Consider the following 19,441-nt stretch of genomic DNA (forward strand, 5'->3'; position numbering starts at 1 on the left):
TGACGGGGGTTTTAGAGAGGCTCTTGTAGAGTATTTTTCTATTATCTCATTGTAAAGCTCAGTAGGGTTGAGATCTAGAGATTGTCATGGCTGATCATCAGAGACTGTTCTACAGCTCCATGTTTCTTCATAGGGAGGAATACAGTAATATTTGTATATTGCTCTGATGTATTAAAAATGTAAACTCGTTAAGAGCTTATCCTAGGATATAAAATGACTAGATGGTGGCCGATTCTAACGCATCGGGTATTGTAGAATATGTATGCGGCCGACCGGGCGCAAGCAGCAGAGCGGTGTTTAAATTTGGCGCCAATCTCGCTGATTGGTCGCGTCTGCCGTCCGCGACCAATCAGCAGAGCGTTGTTTAAATTTGGCGCCAATTGGGGTCCTTCCGCTGCTACCGGCCGGGAAATGAGCGCCTCGCGCCACTCATCTCCCGGCTGCATCTCCTTCCCGCAGATGGGTCCGGCGGTCGAGGTCCTTCTGCTGGTACCGGCCGGGAGATGAGCGCCTCGCGCCTGTCATCTCCCGGCTGCATCGCCGCTGAGCTCCGTCCCGCAGATGAGCCGCTAACGGCCGCCATCTTTTTTCAGAAATCCCGCGGCGCTGATTGGCCGCTGCCGGACCAATGAGCGACGCGGGATTTCCAGGTCAGACAGACAGACGGGATAAGACGATTATATATATAGATGGGGAAATTTTATGGTTTCATTATTCCTAACATTATGCATAAATCGTCCACCTCATCAGCATCACAGCAGCCCCATACCATTCTGTTTTCCTTCCTGCATGGAAAAGCAGGTTTGACAAGATCAAGCTGCGAATGCTCTGACTGCTACTGCACACCTGCCCCTTTTATAGCCACCACGTTACAACCATGTATATGTGGCGCCCCTGCTGCGCATTGGTGCCACAGAACCCAGAAGGGTGCATGGATGGACTTCTCCACAAGAGGCCCTCACTACATTCATACACCTCCACCTTCCACCTCAGACCAGCAGAGGGAGCCCACTAGGGATATATAAAGGGAAGGTGGAGCTAGGCAGCTCAGTCAGTCTGTGAGAAGTTAGTTGTCAACTCAGAGTGAGCAGAGAGCGTGCCGACTCTCAGAGAGCGGTGAAGACTCAGCACGCCAGCTGCCAAGTAGTGAGGGCCCCGAGTGTGGTCGACGACGAGGAGAAAAGGAGAGTGGAACTAAGGGGGCAGAGGAGCATAGTAAGCTCACCCCGTTATATATACCGGACACCGGGTTCGCGCTTAAAGGGACGCCTTATACCCAGTAGGATAACCGGAATCCCAGGAGGACTACAAGTCCCTGGCAAACCTGAAGCTAGACACCTACGGGACCAGGAACCACGAAGGCCCCGACGTCCAGGGAAAGTGGTTGCCAACCAGATGTCCTACTTCAGAGCAACAGGTGAAGTAAAAGCAGGACACATAGTCTAGGTTCAGTTGCAGGCTGGCCAGGCATATACACAGAGACAGACACGGATCAGGAGGCCCTATACCACAGTTGTTTTTTTTTTTTCCACCATGTTCACTAAATGCTAAAACTGGCCTGCCATTATTATTCTCCAGGCCATTATGAGTTCGTAGATACCAAACATGTATAGGTTCATTTTTATTTAAGTGGTAAAAAAAAGTCCAAAGTTTGCTAAAAAAAGAAAAAAAAGTCGTCATTTTAAGGGACCCGTAGCATCTCCATTTTTTGGTATCTGGGGCCGGGTGAGGGCTTATTTTTTGCACGCCAAGCTGAAGTTTTTATTGATACCATTTTGGGGTATATACAATGTTTTGATCGCCTGTTATTGCATTTTATTGCAATGTTGTGGCGACCAAAAAAACCATAATTCTGGTGTTTTCATTTTTTTTCTCGTTACGCCGTTGACCGATCGGATTAATTCTTTTTATATATTGATAGATTGGGCGATTCTGAACGCGGCGATACTAAATATGAGTATATTTGATTTTTTTTATTGTTTTATTTTGAATAAGACAAAGAAGGGTGATTTAAACTTTTATATTTTTTACATTTTTTAAAAACATTTTTTTTTACATGCTTCAATAGTCTCCTTGGAAGACTAGAGGCCGCGATATTTTGATTGCCTGTGCTACACACAGGTGATCATCAGATCGCCTGTGTGTAGCAGAAATGCTCACTGGCTATGAGCGCCGACCACTGCATCAGAGATTGACAGTGGCATTTAACATGTTAACAGCCGCCGGTGGATCGCGATTCCACCCGCGGCTGTTAGGGGCACATGATCAGATCAGCTGTCATGTCCCTGGAAAGGTGCAGGCTCATTGCAGGAGCCCGCAGTAAAGGGAGAGACACGACATATGCCGTACATGTACGGCACATGTCGGAGAGGGGTTAAAGGGATTCTGTCAACATAGACTGACTGTTCAAACTAAGCCCTGCCGCTCGGTGTGCAAAGGCATGGCCAATCATTTAAATACACATTCTCGCCTGCTTGTTTTCCCTCTCTCTCAGCCCCCACCCCCTTTTCCTCCTCTTCTTTAATGGCCAGTTCTGGCTTCATAGAGCTAGAGAAGGGAGGAGATAGATGTAAAACAAGCAAGTGGGAAGGTGTAGTTAAATGTTTGGCCATGTCCTTATGCACCGAGCGCCTGTCTTAATTTACAGCCATTCTGTGCTGACAGACTCCCTTTACAAAATGGATTGCACCTGATTTTTTTTTTTTTTTTTTTTTTTTACAGTCTATGGAAAACGTATCGGTTAAATAGAAATTCATTTTTCATCCATTTGAAACTTGTCTCTTTTTTTTCTTATTGGATCTGTTTCAAACGGATGACTACTGGACATGTGAACTCACTTAGTCTTAGATGCCGCTGTGGTGCGCATGCACTAGTTTCCCTGTGCCCCCCTCCAGGGGCGGACACAGACTGTAGTGGGCCCCTGTGCAAGAATTTTTTGGGGCCCCCCCCAGCCCTTCATAGGGGGCATGAAGGCCCCCCCCCCCCCCTGTGCATCTCTCTCCCCCCCCCACCCCCCCCCCCCCCCCGGTGCATCTCTGATTTCCCCCACTCCTAGTTAATTAATTGTATTTAAAAAAAATAAAAAACTTGTTATACTTACCCCCAGGGCCGGCTCCAGGTTTTTGTGGGCCCCGGGCGAAAGAGTCTCAGTGGGCCCCTTTAACACATACCATGATTCATGATGCACAGATAACGCAGAGAAATTATATATATATATATATATATATATATATATATATATATATATAGTACAATGCAAAGATTTCACTTACTACATTACATGAGCGATATCTATTGTAAATTCTACAATACCTCAAAAACCGGCAAATCCTCACAGCGCACAGTTCAGACCGGACAGTATAGTCCTCCATACAGTATTATGGGCACCATATAATGCTCCATACAGGATACTGACCCCCTTATAATGCTCCATACAGGATACTGGTCATCTTATAATGCTCCATACAGGATACTGGTCCCCATATAACGCTCCATACAGGATACTGGTCCCCATATAACACTGCATACAGAATACTGGCCCCCATAAAATGCTCCATACACGATACTGACCCCCATATAACGCTCCATACAGAATACTGACCCCCATATAACGCTCCATACAGAATACTGGCCCCCATATAACGCTCCATACAGAATACTGGCCCCCATACAACGCTCCATACAGAATACTGTCCCCCATATAATGCTCCATACAGAATACTGACCCCCATATAACGCTCCATACAGAATATTGGCCCCCTGTAACGCTCCATGCAGGCTGTCCCCCCTTATAATGCCCCATGCAGGATGACACCCCCCTTTTAATGCCCTATGCAGGATGTCACCTCTACCCCCCATAAAATGCCCCATGCAGGATGTCACCCCCCCCATATAATGCCCCTTGCAGGATGTCACTTCCCCCCTTTTCAATGCCCCATGCAGTATGTCAGACCACCCCCTCCCTTATAATGCCCCATGCAGTATGTCACACACCCACCCTCCTTATAATGCCCCATGCAGGATGTCAATTTCCCCCTCCCCCTCTTATAATGCCCCATGCAGGATGTCACACCCCCTCCCTTATAATGCCACATGCAGGATGTCACACACCCCCCTCCCTTATAATGCCACATGCAGGATGTCACACCCCCCCTCCCTTATAATGCCCCATGCAGGATGTCACTTCCCCCCTTCCCCTCTTATAATGCCCCATGCAGGATATCACTTCCCCCTTCCCCTCTTCTAATGCCCCATGCAGGATGTCACACTCCCCCCCACCCCCATATAATGCCCCATGCAGGATGTCAATTCCCCCCTCCCCCTCTTATAATGCCCCTTGCAGGATGTCACACCCCCCTCTCTTATAATGCCCCATGCAGGATGTCACTTCCCCCTTCCCCTCTTATAATGCCCCATGCAGGATGTCATTTCCCCCCCTTCCCCTCTTATAATGCCCCATGCAGGATGTCACCCCCCCATATAATGCCCCCATGCAGGATGTCAATTCCCCCCTCCCCCATATAATGCCCCATGCAGGATGTCAATTCCCCCCTCTTATAATGCCCCATGCAGGATGTCACACCCCCTCCCTTATAATGCCCCATGCAGGATGTCACCCCCCCCTTATAATGCCCCATGCAGGATGTCACCACCCCCATATAATGCCCCCATGCAGGATGTCAATTCCCCCCTCCCCCATATAATGCCTCATGCAGGATGTCACTTCCCCCCTTATAATGCTCCATGCAGTATGTCACCCCTCCCCATATAATGCCCCATGCAGGATGTCACCCCCCCATATAATGCACCATGCAGGATGTCACCCCCCATATAATGCCCCATGCAAGATGTCACACCACCCCTCACCTTATAATTAGTGCCCCATGCAGGATGTCACACACACACCCACCATATAATGCCCCATGCAGGATGTCACCCCCCTCACCTTATAATTAATGCCCCATGCAGGATGTCACACCACCCCCCATATAATGCCCCATGCAGGATGTCACCCCCCATATAATGCATCATGCAGGATGTCACCCCCCCATATAATGCCCCATGCAGGATGTCACCTCCCCCACACCTTATAATTAATGCCCCATGCAGGATGTCACACACACCCCCACCATATAATGCCCCATGCAGGATGTCACCCCCCCATATAATGCATCATGCAGGATGTCACCCCCCCATATAATGCCCCATGCAGGATGTCACCTCCCCCACACCTTATAATTAAGGCCCCATGCAGGATGTCACACACACCCCCACCATATAATGCCCCATGACCCCATACATGAAAAAAATAAAAAAAATCCAATACTCACCTCACTTCTTACCTGCTGCTGTCGCTGCTCCGGACTCCAGCGTCGCCCGCGTCTTCCCGCTCTGCACTGTGACAGGTCAGGAGAGAGCGCGCGCGGTGTAAAGACATCACCGCGCCCTCTGACCTGAGACGTCACAGTCAGAGGACGCGGAAGACGCTACGGAGGCACGGGGAGGGGTAAGTATTGTGCCAGCGCCGTCACATGACCGGAGCTGTCCCTGTGCTCAGCGTGGGGCCGGGGGCCCATGCTGAGCGCAGGGACATCTCCGGTCATGTGACGGCGGGGTTCCTGCGGGGGGGCCCCACGAGGAGACGCACAAGAGGGGGGCCCCAACGGGGCTCCAAGGGGCCCCGACCGGCCGGGCCCCATGCTGGAGTCAGGGCAGTCATGCCCTGATGGCGGCCCTGCTGGAGGCTGGAGGGGCCCCCTCTCCCTCGGGGGCCCCCGTTCAATGTACCGGCTGCACGGGCGGTAGGTCCACCCCTGCCCCCCTCAACAATCGCGAGGCACCGATGGGTTAGGGTGTTTTCCCATTTCACTTTCACGTTTGTTGGGGCTTGCATTCGGATATATGCGCCGACGGGGCTGTAGACTATAATAATGCCGACAGAGTCAACGTGTGGTCTGACAGACATGCATCATTTTTGAGCTTGTACATCTAATAGAGGTGGACACCCAAATGCAGCCCACTACTCAGACTGAGATCGGCAAGCTCTCTTGACCTGAGCATAACAGCTTCATGTAGTTCTACGCAGCTGTCATTATCTGGTTGGGACAACCACCAGCCAGTCTATGCACTGTATCCCGGTCCGATTTATATGGCTGTCTGATTGCACCCTTACTGCTAACACCGGAAAATCCGGACTTTGTGTGGTGCGCATACTGTAAGGATTCAGAACTCTGAAGTCATACAATGAATGCTGCAAAACATAACAAAAAAAATTATGGTAAAGTGTGGCTTTTTTCACCACTCAATCCTGTTTGTTTTGTTTTTTTCCCATTTTTCAGAAAATAGTATTGTTAATTGAATGTTGTCATTCAAAACTCTCCCTTCATAAAACAAGCCCTCAATCCATACCAGGTAGTTGTCCGGTCCTGCTCCAATCGACTGGTCCAGCTGACTATCAAATAAAGTGTATTGGGGCCTTAAAGGGGTATTCCCATCTCCAAGATCCTATTCCAATATGTAGCAGGTGTAATAATAATAATATTAGCAAATACCTCCAATTAGAAATGTAGTATAGTTTTTCTGATTCACTATGTCTCTTTCCTCATGTGTAGGGCATTGCAGGACCTTGGGTATCCATTGTTACGACCTCTAGCATCTAGATAACGGTCACTATATCAGTGGTCGTAACCATGGATACCTAAGGTCCTGCAATGCCTGCACATGAGGAAAGAGATATAGCGAGTCAGAAAAACTATACTGGTATTTGCTTATATTATTATTATTATACCTAGTACATATTGGGATAGGATCTTGGAGATGGGAATACCCTTTTAACAGCTAATAGAGGAAAACAAGATTACAGTGGGCTACGGAAGATCAATCACAGAGCAGGGCTGATTGATTAAAGTGATTTGTCACCTATTTGCATTAGGCAAGGAGATGATACGGGATTTTTCTCTTTTGCTGTTCTACTAAAACATAGAGATGATAACCTGATAAACTATCACATTTTCCACTTATGTATGATAAGGGGTGAATATACAGTATATATATTCAGGATGGGGGAGTCCAGTTCAAATCTAGCACCGGGGCCCATCAGACTCTAGTTACGCCACTGTGCACAGCAATGTTATTTTTACATTACTGTGGATCATGTTCATTTTAGCAGTGGTTTTGCGGTGGTCTTTCAGGTGAGTTCCAGGCAGAATCCACTTGAAAAAGACACTGTGTGCATATATCTTAAAGGGTTTTTTTAAGGAATTTTTAGAGCAGATGCTTTCCAATCAAAACTTGCAGTTTTTGAACTCCTTGTGGGTTTTGGAGAGCTTCTGCGGCAAAAAGGAGTGAAAAAAACTCAGTTTGAACATACATTAAAGGGAACCTGACACCAATTTTGTCATATAGCAACTAAAACTATCCCCCTTATTCACCGCCTGTGCTGCATTCCATAAATGCTTATATAACCCCCTGACTCCCCCTGTATAACCCCCAAAAACCTTTTTAAGTTCTCCCACACTGTATGGTAATCCACTCGGTCCGATGGGTGTGGTTTTCATGCCTCTCCATCCCTCACATCAGCGGCTGCTCACTGTCTTCCTTCTTTAATCCTTCCGTGATCCACATTGGCGGGTGAAATCTTGTACAGTGTGCTTTGCCCTACTGCGAGCACATCCGCACTTTTGTTTTTGCTCTGCACGCAGTAGGGCAAAGCACAGTGTACAAGATTTCGCCCGCCAATGTGGATCACGGAAGGATTAAAGAAGGAAGACAGTGAGCAGCCGCTGATGTGAGGGATGGAGAGGCATGAAAACCACACCCATCGGACCGAGTGGATTACCATACAGTGTGGGAGAACTTAAAAAGGTTTTTGGGGGTTATACAGGGGGAGTCAGGGGGTTATATAAGCATTTATGGAATGCAGCACAGGTGCTGATTAAGGGGGATAGTTTTATTGTTATATGACAAAACTGGTGACAGGTTCCCTTTAAGTTTGGTGACTCAATGATCAGTTCCAACGGTTGTAGATCCAATTTGCCCTTTGGTGTGGACAGCTATGTGTCTTTTACCACTGTGATATTAGAGGTTTTCAATTCACATAAATAAAACAATAAGCTGTTGGTGGAGGAAGAATTTCACAAACCAAACACACAAATTCTAGTCAAAGCTGCAAACATTTATTAAAATTGAGAAAAGCTTCAAAATGTCTAAAACACTTTCACATGTAAAAATTATTCTGTTCTACTGATATGGGGGAGGAGGATAAAGGAAATGGGAAGCAAAGGTTGTGCTTCTAAAAAAAAAAATCTAACTAGTAATGGCTCAGTGTCTATTTGTCCTGATTGGGGTTTAGCACGGTTCCTGACAGGTAACTGAAGGTAATTGTTCTAGTCCTCTAAACAACATATGCAGCGTCTATTGTTTCCAGTACTTGTTTTATTTTTGCATTCCTGAGATGCTGCGATGGGAAGTGCAAGGTTCTACATATCCTGCAGGAATGCATTGCAACACATGGATATAATGGGTTGGCACAGAAATCTAGCTCCATGTAAATGATGATCCCTATTTATTAACACTGGTTATATACTGCTGCTGTCAGATCTTAGCGCCACACTTCATGCTAATTATTACTTCTCTACTCCTCGGCTCCGCTGGCATTCTCTTTCTGCAGTGAACAGTCAGGCACCTCCTTACCAAACTTCATTCTCAGTGTATCTGATAATTGCATTTTTCTAACTTTTGCCTTGGCTGTCTCGTCCTATTCTGTCCTTGCTATGATAGAGATCAGCCCTCCATGTACAAACTGCCTGTTTATTCTATAAAACAGACTTGTTTGGGCACAGAAGCCAATCTAAAGAAGTCAGAGAATGGAGGAAGAGGGAGAGAGCAGCGGCCTGGACCAATGAGAAGACAGGAGGTGTGTCTCAGACTACCTCCGACTCACTGTGGAAATGTAGTCACAGATCACAGCCCTCCACTAATATAGCTGACTACAAAGTAGCCAAATACAGTATGCAATGAAAACAAATAGCAGATAATTGTCCTCTATGCGTATTGACTAACATATTGTTTTTAAGGTCATGACTGGACAGTTACTTTAGAGCATTATTTACATTGGCTCAGATTGCCCTATACTTAAATGTAACCAGAATTGTCTAGAAGACCTGTGTACCTCACTACGTTTATCTAACCTGATGACAGGTTATTTTTAACCCAAAACTCAGTTATAATTTTACACAGTAACACATTACAGACATATATTATGGATAAAAGATCCACCAACAGCAGCATATTGATTGTCCTCAAATAGGAAAGTAACAGGAAATTTAGATTTCTAAAATGTTAGCAGACTACATAGCCAGTGTGGGTGGAGTGATGCTTCGCCGTTCTTTATTACATTGCCCATCTACAGTACCTGTGGTGTTAGCTGATAAAGACTACACGAGACTCTGCTTCCATAGATTCTGTAGGTATCTGGTGGATGCAACCAAACATTAGATTTTACCTGATCTCTCGATGGACTATCCACAATGATTGTCACAACTGTCTATGACAAGTTACTAAATAAATAAATGCCTTGTTTCCAAGTGTGAATATACTGTCCTTCTAGTCATTTAGGGCGCCCTTTTTTCAGTTTATCCTCATAAATTAGCTTAGGATAGAGGAGCACTCAAACTTAAAGGGGTTTTAAACTTCAAGAAAAGTGGACGTAAAGGCTTTTATATACAGTATGTAAAATAACAAATAGAGAAGGTACTCCCCCTCCCCAGGTCCAGCACCTGCCCCCTGTCACTGCTATGATTTCAATGTTTTGTCTGCAGCAGTGATGTCACGTCGACAGCTCATATCACCACTGCAGCCAATCACTGACCTCAGAGTTTTCTATGATTTCTACCTTAATGTAAAAGGCTGTTGAAAGGCCATCAGTGCTTCTAGATCCTGCACACACAGAGACTGATGAGCCCTAAACTTATATAGACTTGTCAGTCACTGTGTCGGTGGGGAAGGGAGGACATACAGCCTGAGTCCTGGTAGCATTTATGTAACTTTTGCACATAGAAATACCAAATCAAATTGTAGGGAACTCTATCCCTGAGCTAAGCATCTCATGCTTTATTCCATGCTGCCCGAACATCAATCTGCTAGGTTTCATATACATTTTTGTGTTACTAGAAGAAAATCTGAGTGCCATCATTAAGCAATTTCAGAAGACTTCTAAGAATACTTTAATAGTTAAACTAACCTGAATTGCATCTGTTAACCAAAAACAAAAAGTGGATATAAAAAAAAGAAAAAAAAACTGTCTACTTTCCTTAAGTTAAGGATCTAATTCTAGTTTGGGTTGAAAAAAAAAACTCTTCTATGTTTTGGCCTAAAACATTGATGTAAAATACTGACTATGTGTGAACAAGCCCATAGTGTTTTTCAATAAATCGTAGTTTTCTAGATCACTCCTTGCTGTTAGTGAATGGAAATAGTGTTAATGTTCAGAGGCTAAAAACCTTCCTGAAAATGTGTCCACTGACTGATAGCAATCAGTAACAGTTAATTATTGTGGTAGCTGACAGAATTAGTATCATGGTTTTCGTCTGAGGCTACGTGTAGACTAGGTTTTTTGATGAGTTTTTGAGTGCAGATCCATTCAATAAAAAAAAAGAAGCCACAAAAATTGCCTAAATAAACACTTGAAAGCGTTTTCCAATTCATTTCAATGTTAATCCTTTTTGCTGTTCATATTTAGAGATTCCTAAGGATTCTTTTTTCCCCTTTCAGATGTTGAAAAATCGCCTGGTGAAAAAGAAAGCGCATGTGACTTCTTTGAAGAGACATTGTCAGGATGAAAGTCGTCAAAAAAGGCTTCAAAAAATGAAAAACTGCTCCAAAAACTCCTAAAAAAAGAGTTTTTCCTGAAGATTATTTTTACATGCAAAACTTGCTTTTTTAATGTCTCTAAAATCTCCATCTGGTCACCGCCTAAGTCTGGATTCACATATTTGTGTATTGCGGGCTGAATACAGAGTGTAATGATGCACAGAAGTGATGAGGGTCTACTGACCTGCACTTGACAGCCTCACATATGTCACATGAATGTGTGAATGCTGCCTAAAGATCAGACAGAATATGTAGGTTTGTAGCTTGTGGTTTACAAATTAGGCCAATAATATAAACCTACCACAGTTCCTTTCTGCTGCAGTCACACATCCGTGTGTCGCGGTCTGAGCCCGGGCCATAATGCATGGACTATCTGCTCATCTGACCCCAATTTGATATGCTTAGACTTATATAAGTTGGGGTCAGGAGATCCGCAGACAGTCCATGCATTACATTATTATTACATTACGTGTTCAGACCGTTACATACGGATGTGTGAATGTGGCGTTATTCACACGGCCACATTTGATGTGTATGTAGGAATTCTCTGCAAAAGATTTTCATTATTCAAATAATGGGATCTTGAATCGTAATCTTAATAAAGGTGAACTAGAACTATCTTTACTTTACTTTTAAGGAAATGGAATGGCTACAGTGAAGCAGAAGTCATTGCCACAAATGGCTGGCACTTACAACAATTTCTTCACTAGTAACTGAATGTCTTAAAGGACTATTAGGCCATGCTCACACGTTGAGTATTTGGTGAGTTTTTTCCTCAGTATTTGAAAGAAAAACCAGGAGTGGGTGATAAATCCAGAAGTGATGACGTGTTTCTATTATACGTTTCCTCTGACTGTTCCACTTCCTGGCTATGGCTTACACATACTGATGTGAAATGCTCACTAAATACTGAGCGTGTGAACGTGGCCTTAAAGGGAATCTGTCAGCAGGTTTTAGCTATGTAATCTGAGAGCAGCATGATATTGGGGCAGAGGCCCTGATTCAGGTGATGTGTCACTTACTGAGCTGCATGCTGTTATTTTGATGTAATCACTGCTTTCTCTGCTGCAGATCTACCATTTCTCTGAAATATAACTCTGCCCCCATCACTGATTGGCAACTTTCTGTGTATAGGCAGAAAACTACCAATCAGTGATGGCGGGTGGTTACACAGAGCAGGAGGACTACATGGCACAGACACCTAGTCCTGTAGTTATAATCTCCTGTTGATCAACACTGATTTTTATTGAAACAGCAACACATAGCCTAGTAAGTGACACATCGCTGAAATCAGCCCCAAGATTATGCTGTTTTCAAAATACATAACAAAAGCCTGCTGACAGATTCATTTTAATGGTATAAAGAAATGTATTCACTAAGCGCTAGTACCTGCTTGATATTGGCACAGAAATGGTTAAAATGAGTTGCTCGGACAGAAAGAATATATTCCTGTAAAGATGTGCATGTAGTGTACAGACATCTATTTGATGGTTAGAGGTATGTTGTCCAGGTAGTCTAGGCATATAACGGGGGTTTACCGAGCCATTATTAATTGAAGTCATGCGCCTGTGATGAATATTCTTAAATGGTGGAGGACATGAATATTTGATGGAGCGGCCATAACCACCAACCCTGTAGGTAGTCATTTATATAGGCTGAATTCCAGTCAGAAGTGATGGCATGTACTATGCTAGTATCCTAAAACCATAATGTCTGTGTGATGATTTTCAGTTCTCTTCACTACATTTTAGCCATAACTAAGAAGGATTATCCCTGAAAGCCATTGAGATGTGTCCTAGTCTGATTATAGTGCAGACAATATCATTATCCTCTACCCTTTTAATGATAAGTACCCTTCATAAAACTAGGTTAGGATGCAATACCTGTATCTATGCAAGTCCCCCTTGTCAGGGAACGGTAACAGTCCCGTTGTATATTTGATTAAGGCATTGATGTAGCTGGTCCCAGATTTTGTGGGAGTTCATGTTGTTTTTGCCCTGAAAAAGCTGGTCTCTAACACGGAAATGCACAGTGAATGTATTCTGTCACCATAGGGAATAATTGTACTAATTGTACTACATGGCACACGTCTAATCTGGCGCACAGTCCACGTTCCTTTTGGTTTTGTTTCATGGCTTTTGTTCCTAGTTAGAAATTGGTACAAACTACAGAAAAAAAATCTATTTTCAATTAGATTTGCAGCGGAAGTATAGATAATAGAGCAAGTAAATATGCTGGACTTGGACCTGGTTTTTCTACCTCTACAGCTGCCTGAACTAGACAACTAACATTTACGGACATGAAGCCAGTAAATAGAAGGACAAGTGGCGACTGGTATAGTCCAGGCTCTTCTGCCTCTCATTAGGTGCTAGGAATGGTCCAGCTGCCATCCCAAATCCCACTCGATATACAATCATAACCAATAGTTTCTTCAGAAGCCATCCATACGGCTTTCAGTTGCCTTCTAGAAGTTGGGAGAGGCCCAAACGCAATTCATTGAGCTGACAGATTTTTATATCCAGCTCATCTCCGGCTCTGCCGATCTCTTCCCGTATCCTGTCTCTTTCCAAGTGAGTATCTCTCAAACTCTGCTCCGTCTTCTGCAGCTCTTTCTCCAGTTCTTGGTTTCGATCCTCCAGCTCCTGCCAAACCACACAGTAAAATATTCAGTGATGTGACTTACATCGTAACATAAGGAGAATGAGAAGACACCAGCCTAATTCTAATTATTACCAATGTGCACAGCATAGCATCTAAACTCAATAGGGAAATATAAAATCTTAAGAAATCTCCGTGCCATACATAGCATTCATGTGTCTCAAAGTGGCAAAGGAGGTTATTCAGCGTTTATTGTCACTATGGAGTGGGTTCTGACTAGACCTTCTCTGGATTATAGGTATTGATGCACTTTATAAATATATTTTAGGACCATGGTGTAATACAGTAACCACATATGCTCCCATTCTATATGGCTCTCATATAAATCATGGCATGTTCCATCAGATCCGGAGTTATGGTGAAATGCTACTAATGTAGAACACTTCCAGAATCTGGTACCATACAGATATAGAATCAGCTATAGAAAATCTAAACTAACAAGCATTGTGATTGCTGGGTAACACTTGCATTGAGAGGTTCATTCTATTTTAAAGGAAAATAGGAACATACCGTCATGTAGTCAGTGAGAGAATTACTGTACCCCTCTGTATAATACTACAAAGGATTTGAAACAAAGCCAACAATATGTAATTGCAGTGTAGGACTTCAAGGAGTTTTACAATAATATTTGTTTAACTTTTTAGGAATTACATCATTTTTGGATAATTGACTGATAAGCCGTTTCATGGTCCAGTGTGTACAGTTCCCTTATGGCAAAGCTAAATGAGATAAAATACATGGTCTGGAGTTGATTCTAAGTATTGAATAAGAATCTTATAACTGTCCATGAGCAAGGGCATAGCGGCAGACTACGCGGGCGCTAGGGGGACCGTGAGCTGGAGCCTGAGTGACACCAGCACCCACCTGCCCTTACTCCACCAGACATTCTGATCTCAACAGCATCTCCATCCTCAGGATGCAGATGCCATTTAATACAATGATGGAACAGTGAGCCATCATACTGTGTGTGGGGGCCATAATACTTTTGCAGTGGGAGTCACCATATTGTGTGGGGAAGCTACAGGTTACATCATACTGCATGTGGGGGGGCTGTTGGGGCCATCATATATGGTGTGGGAGAGCTGTGGGGGGTCCATTATACATGGTGTGGGGGCTGTGGGAGCCATCATACTGTGTGAGGAAACTGTGTGGGCCATCATACTGTGTGTTGGTGGGGTACTGTGGGAGAAAACGATGTGGCGGGACTCATTATAAGGTATTATACCTTGTGTGCGTGCATTTTTGTGGGTCATCGTACTCTGTGGCAGCTAGGAAAGAGGTATCGTTGTGGGTGAGAACACTAAGGGGCTTCAGCGGGTGCACTATTACTGTGTACATGCTTCAAATCATGTCCCACTCCCCATGTTTAAAAGTTGGGAGATATTTTCCTTTCTGTGACTGAGTCTATGTGCTCGGACCCCACCAAACATATATTTTTTTGGGGGGAGGGAGAGGGCCCAATAAGAACTCTGGCTATGGGGGCCACTGCGATTTCTATGCATGACTCTGTTTATAAGGATTCTCAACGTGTGATCCAAAGAGATGTCAATTATGTAAGAGATACCGTTATGGTACATTCTTGAAAGGAAGGACTGCACTGGTGCAGAACTGTTTCATTAGTGAAGACAAGCCCCTTCACAACATCTGATCAAGAACACTGTCAAGGAGGTGGACGTCTCATTGCCTACAATCAAGAGAAGGCTTCATGGATGTAATTCCACAGGGTCCATCTCAGGATGCAAATCACTTGTAACATGTAAGAACAGAAATCTAGATAAGACTTTGCTAGAAAATTCTATAACAAGGTTGTGTAGACAAAAGAAGCCAAGCTTAACTTGTACCAGAATGACCACCACACAGTTACGGCATGGGCATGTATGGCTTCCAATAGATCTGGGTCACTGGTGTTAACTGATGATGTGACTGCGGACAGAAGTACTGTAGCAGGATGAATTGTATAGAGCTATACAGCCTGCTCAGATATATACTAGCTTCAAATCTGATAAATAGGTGGTTCACAGTACAGAAAGATAATGGCAAAAACATCAGAAATGCAAGCCATTACCTTCGTAAGGTAGTAATGAAATGGCCAGGTCACTTACCTAAATTTACTTGTAACTAAACATGATTTTCACTAACTGAAGACAAAACTGAAGGCAGAAAGCTAGATCTCAACGTGACATGTAAAGGGAATATGTTATGTGATAGATGCTACCAGAACCATCTGGAACATGAATCAGGGACGGGTTTCCTTATTTAAATACACAGGCTTCGCTCTGAAACTCTCCAGTATTTCAGAGCAAGTGAACTTTAAACAGGGGGCCTGGGTGTTGAGAATCAGTGAGGGCCCACTTAGTCATCTCAGTCACCCCGTCCTTGACGCCATGGTTTTAAATATGCGCCTCTGAAATGTCAAAGCGTTTCAGACCGAAACATGGGTATTTGTAATAAGGGTTTTAGATTGATGCTGCCCGTGGTTCGAGTATAATGATCACATGACAGATTCCCTTTAATTTGTTACATCATGATGCAGCAAATCTTAAAAGGAACCTGTCAGGCAATTTATGCTGACCAAACCACAGGCAACATGAATTGCAGCCTTGCTGCACAATTGCAGCCAGGTATATTAGAAAATATATAGAAAATATAATTTAAAGATCTGTACAGAGACCATAACTGGAGACAAAACTAAGTCCAGCGACACCCCGACCGGCTTCTCCCAGTGCCACTGCAGGTGACTGACAGATCTCTTCCTATGTATATGCATAGGAGAGACCTGTCAACCACCTGCTCATGTCCAGCTATGGTCCCCGGACGGCTCCTTTAAAGTATATTTTGTCTGAAATGCTGGAGCCTTTCAGAGAATAGTATACCTGAATGCAATTGTGTAGCCAGGCGGTAATTAATGCTGCCTGCGGTTTGGCAGCATGGATCGCCTAACAGGGTTTCCTATAAATCAACACTTTCAATGGCAGTACAAACCTCTCTGGATTGAATATAACACAGTAACTGTGGCTTGCACCTGTTGGCATTTGTTTAATTCTGTAGAATAATAATGGCCGCACGGTTTTGCAGGTTAAACAGCTGTAAGATTAAGATTAGGAAACCAGTGGTTAAAAGCCCCAGCATGACCTCTTAGTGTTAGGCTAGGGTAACACCTGTGTGCATTCTTTCATCTGAGAAAATCCATCCGATTATGATACTCACACTCTGATCACATTCTAATCAGAGTTTGATCAGAGTGTGATCTTATTTTCTAGGAGGAGGAGAAGATGGGAAAAAAAAATTCTCCATCTTTTCCATTCTGTCAGTCAATGAAAATTGGACTGCACTCAGATATCATCCGAGTGCAGTCCTATATTTTACACAGACTGATTGACTTGCATGGCTGAGTGCAATCTGAATATTGGACCAAGTTCGGGAATGCTGCAATTTTTTCCTTAGATTGGCTCGGTCCGAAAAAAAAAAATTGGACATGTGCACAGCCCCGTAGAATAACATTGATCCAAGTGCGATCCAATGTTTTTTCAGATCGCACTCAGTCCAAAAGTGCGGTGATGTGCACGAGCCCTTAGGCTGTTTTTAATTAGCCCTGCCCTTTATATTTTTAGGCTTTTGGACCAGGAGATGCATGTCTGATAGAAATGTTTAGGGTCCCAGCAAAAGAAAATCGCCTTGTCATGACTGGTAAGTACACACGAATTGGCCAATTTATGTGCTAAGTACCTCAATTTTATAAGTATTCTATATGGCAGTAATGGAGTTTAAAATTCAGATATTCAGTGTTTGCATAGATCTTAGCGCTTACAGTACTCTTTGATTTGTATTTACTGCAGTCACAGCAGTTTGCACTTGTTTAAATGGTGATGGTTATATTTTGTTTCTTAGTACTTTCAAAAGCAGTGTCATCTGAAAGGGAATCTGTCACCAAGTTTATGCCACCTAATCTGAGAATAGCATAATGTAGAGACAGAGACCCTGATTCCAGTGATGTGTCAGTTATTGGGCTGCTTGTTGTAACATCAATATTTTATTAGCAGGAGATTATCACTAGAGGACTAGTAAAACTGCTGCCATGGAGTCCTCCATATTCTTGTGCTTTGTATAACCCGACCCACCACTCATTGGCAGATTTTTTTATACACTGTGCATAGGCAGAAAACAATCAATCAGTGTGGGCAGGGTTATACAGAGCTCAGCATTCGGAGACCTGGGAGATCTGCAGTAGAGAAAACAGTGATGGTATCAATCCTGCAGCAAGCAGTTCAGTAAGTGATACATGGCTGTAATCAAAGTCTCTGTCCTTACATCAAGCTGCTCTCAGATTGGGTTGCAAAGTGTCAAGATCATGACCACTACATCTGTGCCCACAAATGAAGATGGCTACATTAAGTGCGTACCAAAGGATCGGTGATATCCATAGGTTCAAGACTTACAGCAGTAATTAACTGCAAAGTGACTGCACCCAATTATTTATATTGATGCTTACAATTATAATTATGTTACTTTGGACCTATGAAAATGAAGGTACAATGTAAAAAATGTCTGCTTAAAGCTGAAAGTTTACTCAATCACATCCTGATGATCATGTTTCAAATCCACTATACTGTAGTAAAGAGGGGAAATGATAGAAATTCCATGTATGTCAGCAGAAGGTCCATGTAAAAATTGCCCAAACAGAAGGGACCAAAGAGTTCCCAGCTCAGCAATGCATGACAATTAACAGAGCTTATTCTCCAAAGATTCAGCTTTCACCTTGACACTTAAGCCGAGTTCAGATTAGCATCTGAAGGAAATCAGACAATTATCATCCGTATTCCATCCGTGTGCCATTCGTGTGTCCGTATTTTTTGTCCGTGTGCTATCTGTGTCCTATCCATGTGGCATCCATATTTATATATATCGACAGTTTAAAATGTAGAGGATGAAATACAGCTTCCTACGTTAATAATGGCAATGTATCCATAAAAATCAAATGCTATACAGATGATCTGTAAGGGATGCGATTTTTTTTGTGCACCCATAAACTTATATAGGAGAGTCTCATCCAAGACACGGAAGAGAATGGTGCATGTTGTGATTTGTTCATGCAAAATTGTCATCTGAACAGCGCTATTTAATTATGTTGGTCAGAGTGATGTCCGATTTTTACTCAGATAGCACTCACCTGAATATGCCCTAATACAAAATGCAATGACTTGTTAGTAGTGTTGAGCGAGTATGTTCTATTAACCCTTTCGCCGAGTATGCTCGGGCCGAGCTCAGAGTATTTACAGCTGCTCGCTGATATGGTTGAATCGCTCCCGTGTGCATGATTTGCAACTGTTTGACAGCTTTATTACATGGGAGAAATGTCTATTTCTTACACATTCCTCACATGTAATAAAACTGTCAAACAGTCGCAAATCATGCACACGGGAGCGATTCAACCATATCACCGAGCAGCTGTAACTACTCGGAGCTCGGCCCAAGCATACTCGGACAGAACATACTCGCTCAACACTACTTGTTAGATATGTTGCACGACTATAAGGTCTCTTTCACACGTCCGTGTTTCGAGTACGTATGGTGTCCGTTTCCACACGTACTGGAGACACTGACACACGTAGACCCATTCAAATGAATGGGTCTGTGCACGTCACTGTGTTTTCATGGACCGTGTGTCCGTGGGCAAAACACGCTGACATGTCTGTTTTTTACCCACAGCAAGGGCTGCAAAATTTCCTGCACACGTACACACTGATGACACACGGATGACATCCATGTGTCATCCGTGTGACACGTATCGGCATCTGGGAATCAGCGGGACAGTTGGCAAGCTGCAGGCATCTGTCATCATTGTACCCTGCTAAAGCTGAGATCAGCATGAGCAGGGGACAATGTTGGGATTAGTATTCTGCCCCCCAAAAAAGGC

The 19,441-nt window shown here is 43.8% G+C and overlaps 1 protein-coding gene and 1 long non-coding RNA gene across 3 annotated transcripts in view; one reads left to right on the forward strand and one right to left on the reverse strand.

The window, feature by feature from the left end:
- The first annotated feature begins 5,518 nt into the window (after positions 1 to 5,518).
- Positions 5,519 to 11,470, forward strand: LOC141182782 (uncharacterized). Its single transcript, XR_012257971.1, has 3 exons — positions 5,519 to 5,801; positions 8,825 to 8,914; positions 10,771 to 11,470. It is a non-coding gene; the product is annotated as an uncharacterized lncRNA (long non-coding RNA).
- HOMER3 (homer scaffold protein 3) overlaps positions 8,153 to 19,441 on the reverse strand; it is a 190,439-nt gene continuing 179,150 nt past the window's right edge. For both annotated transcript variants that reach the window (XM_073660847.1, XM_073660798.1), the window contains one exon: positions 8,153 to 13,511. In XM_073660847.1, the coding sequence (XP_073516948.1) occupies positions 13,323 to 13,511 (189 nt within the window). In that variant the 3' untranslated portion in view covers positions 8,153 to 13,322. The remainder of the gene's footprint in view (positions 13,512 to 19,441) is intronic.

The sequence above is a fragment of the Phyllobates terribilis genome, unplaced genomic scaffold, assembly GCF_046119375.1.
Source record: "Phyllobates terribilis strain yellow unplaced genomic scaffold, ASM4611937v1 Scaffold_1__5_contigs__length_1240528914, whole genome shotgun sequence".
NCBI lineage: Eukaryota > Metazoa > Chordata > Amphibia > Anura > Dendrobatidae > Phyllobates > Phyllobates terribilis.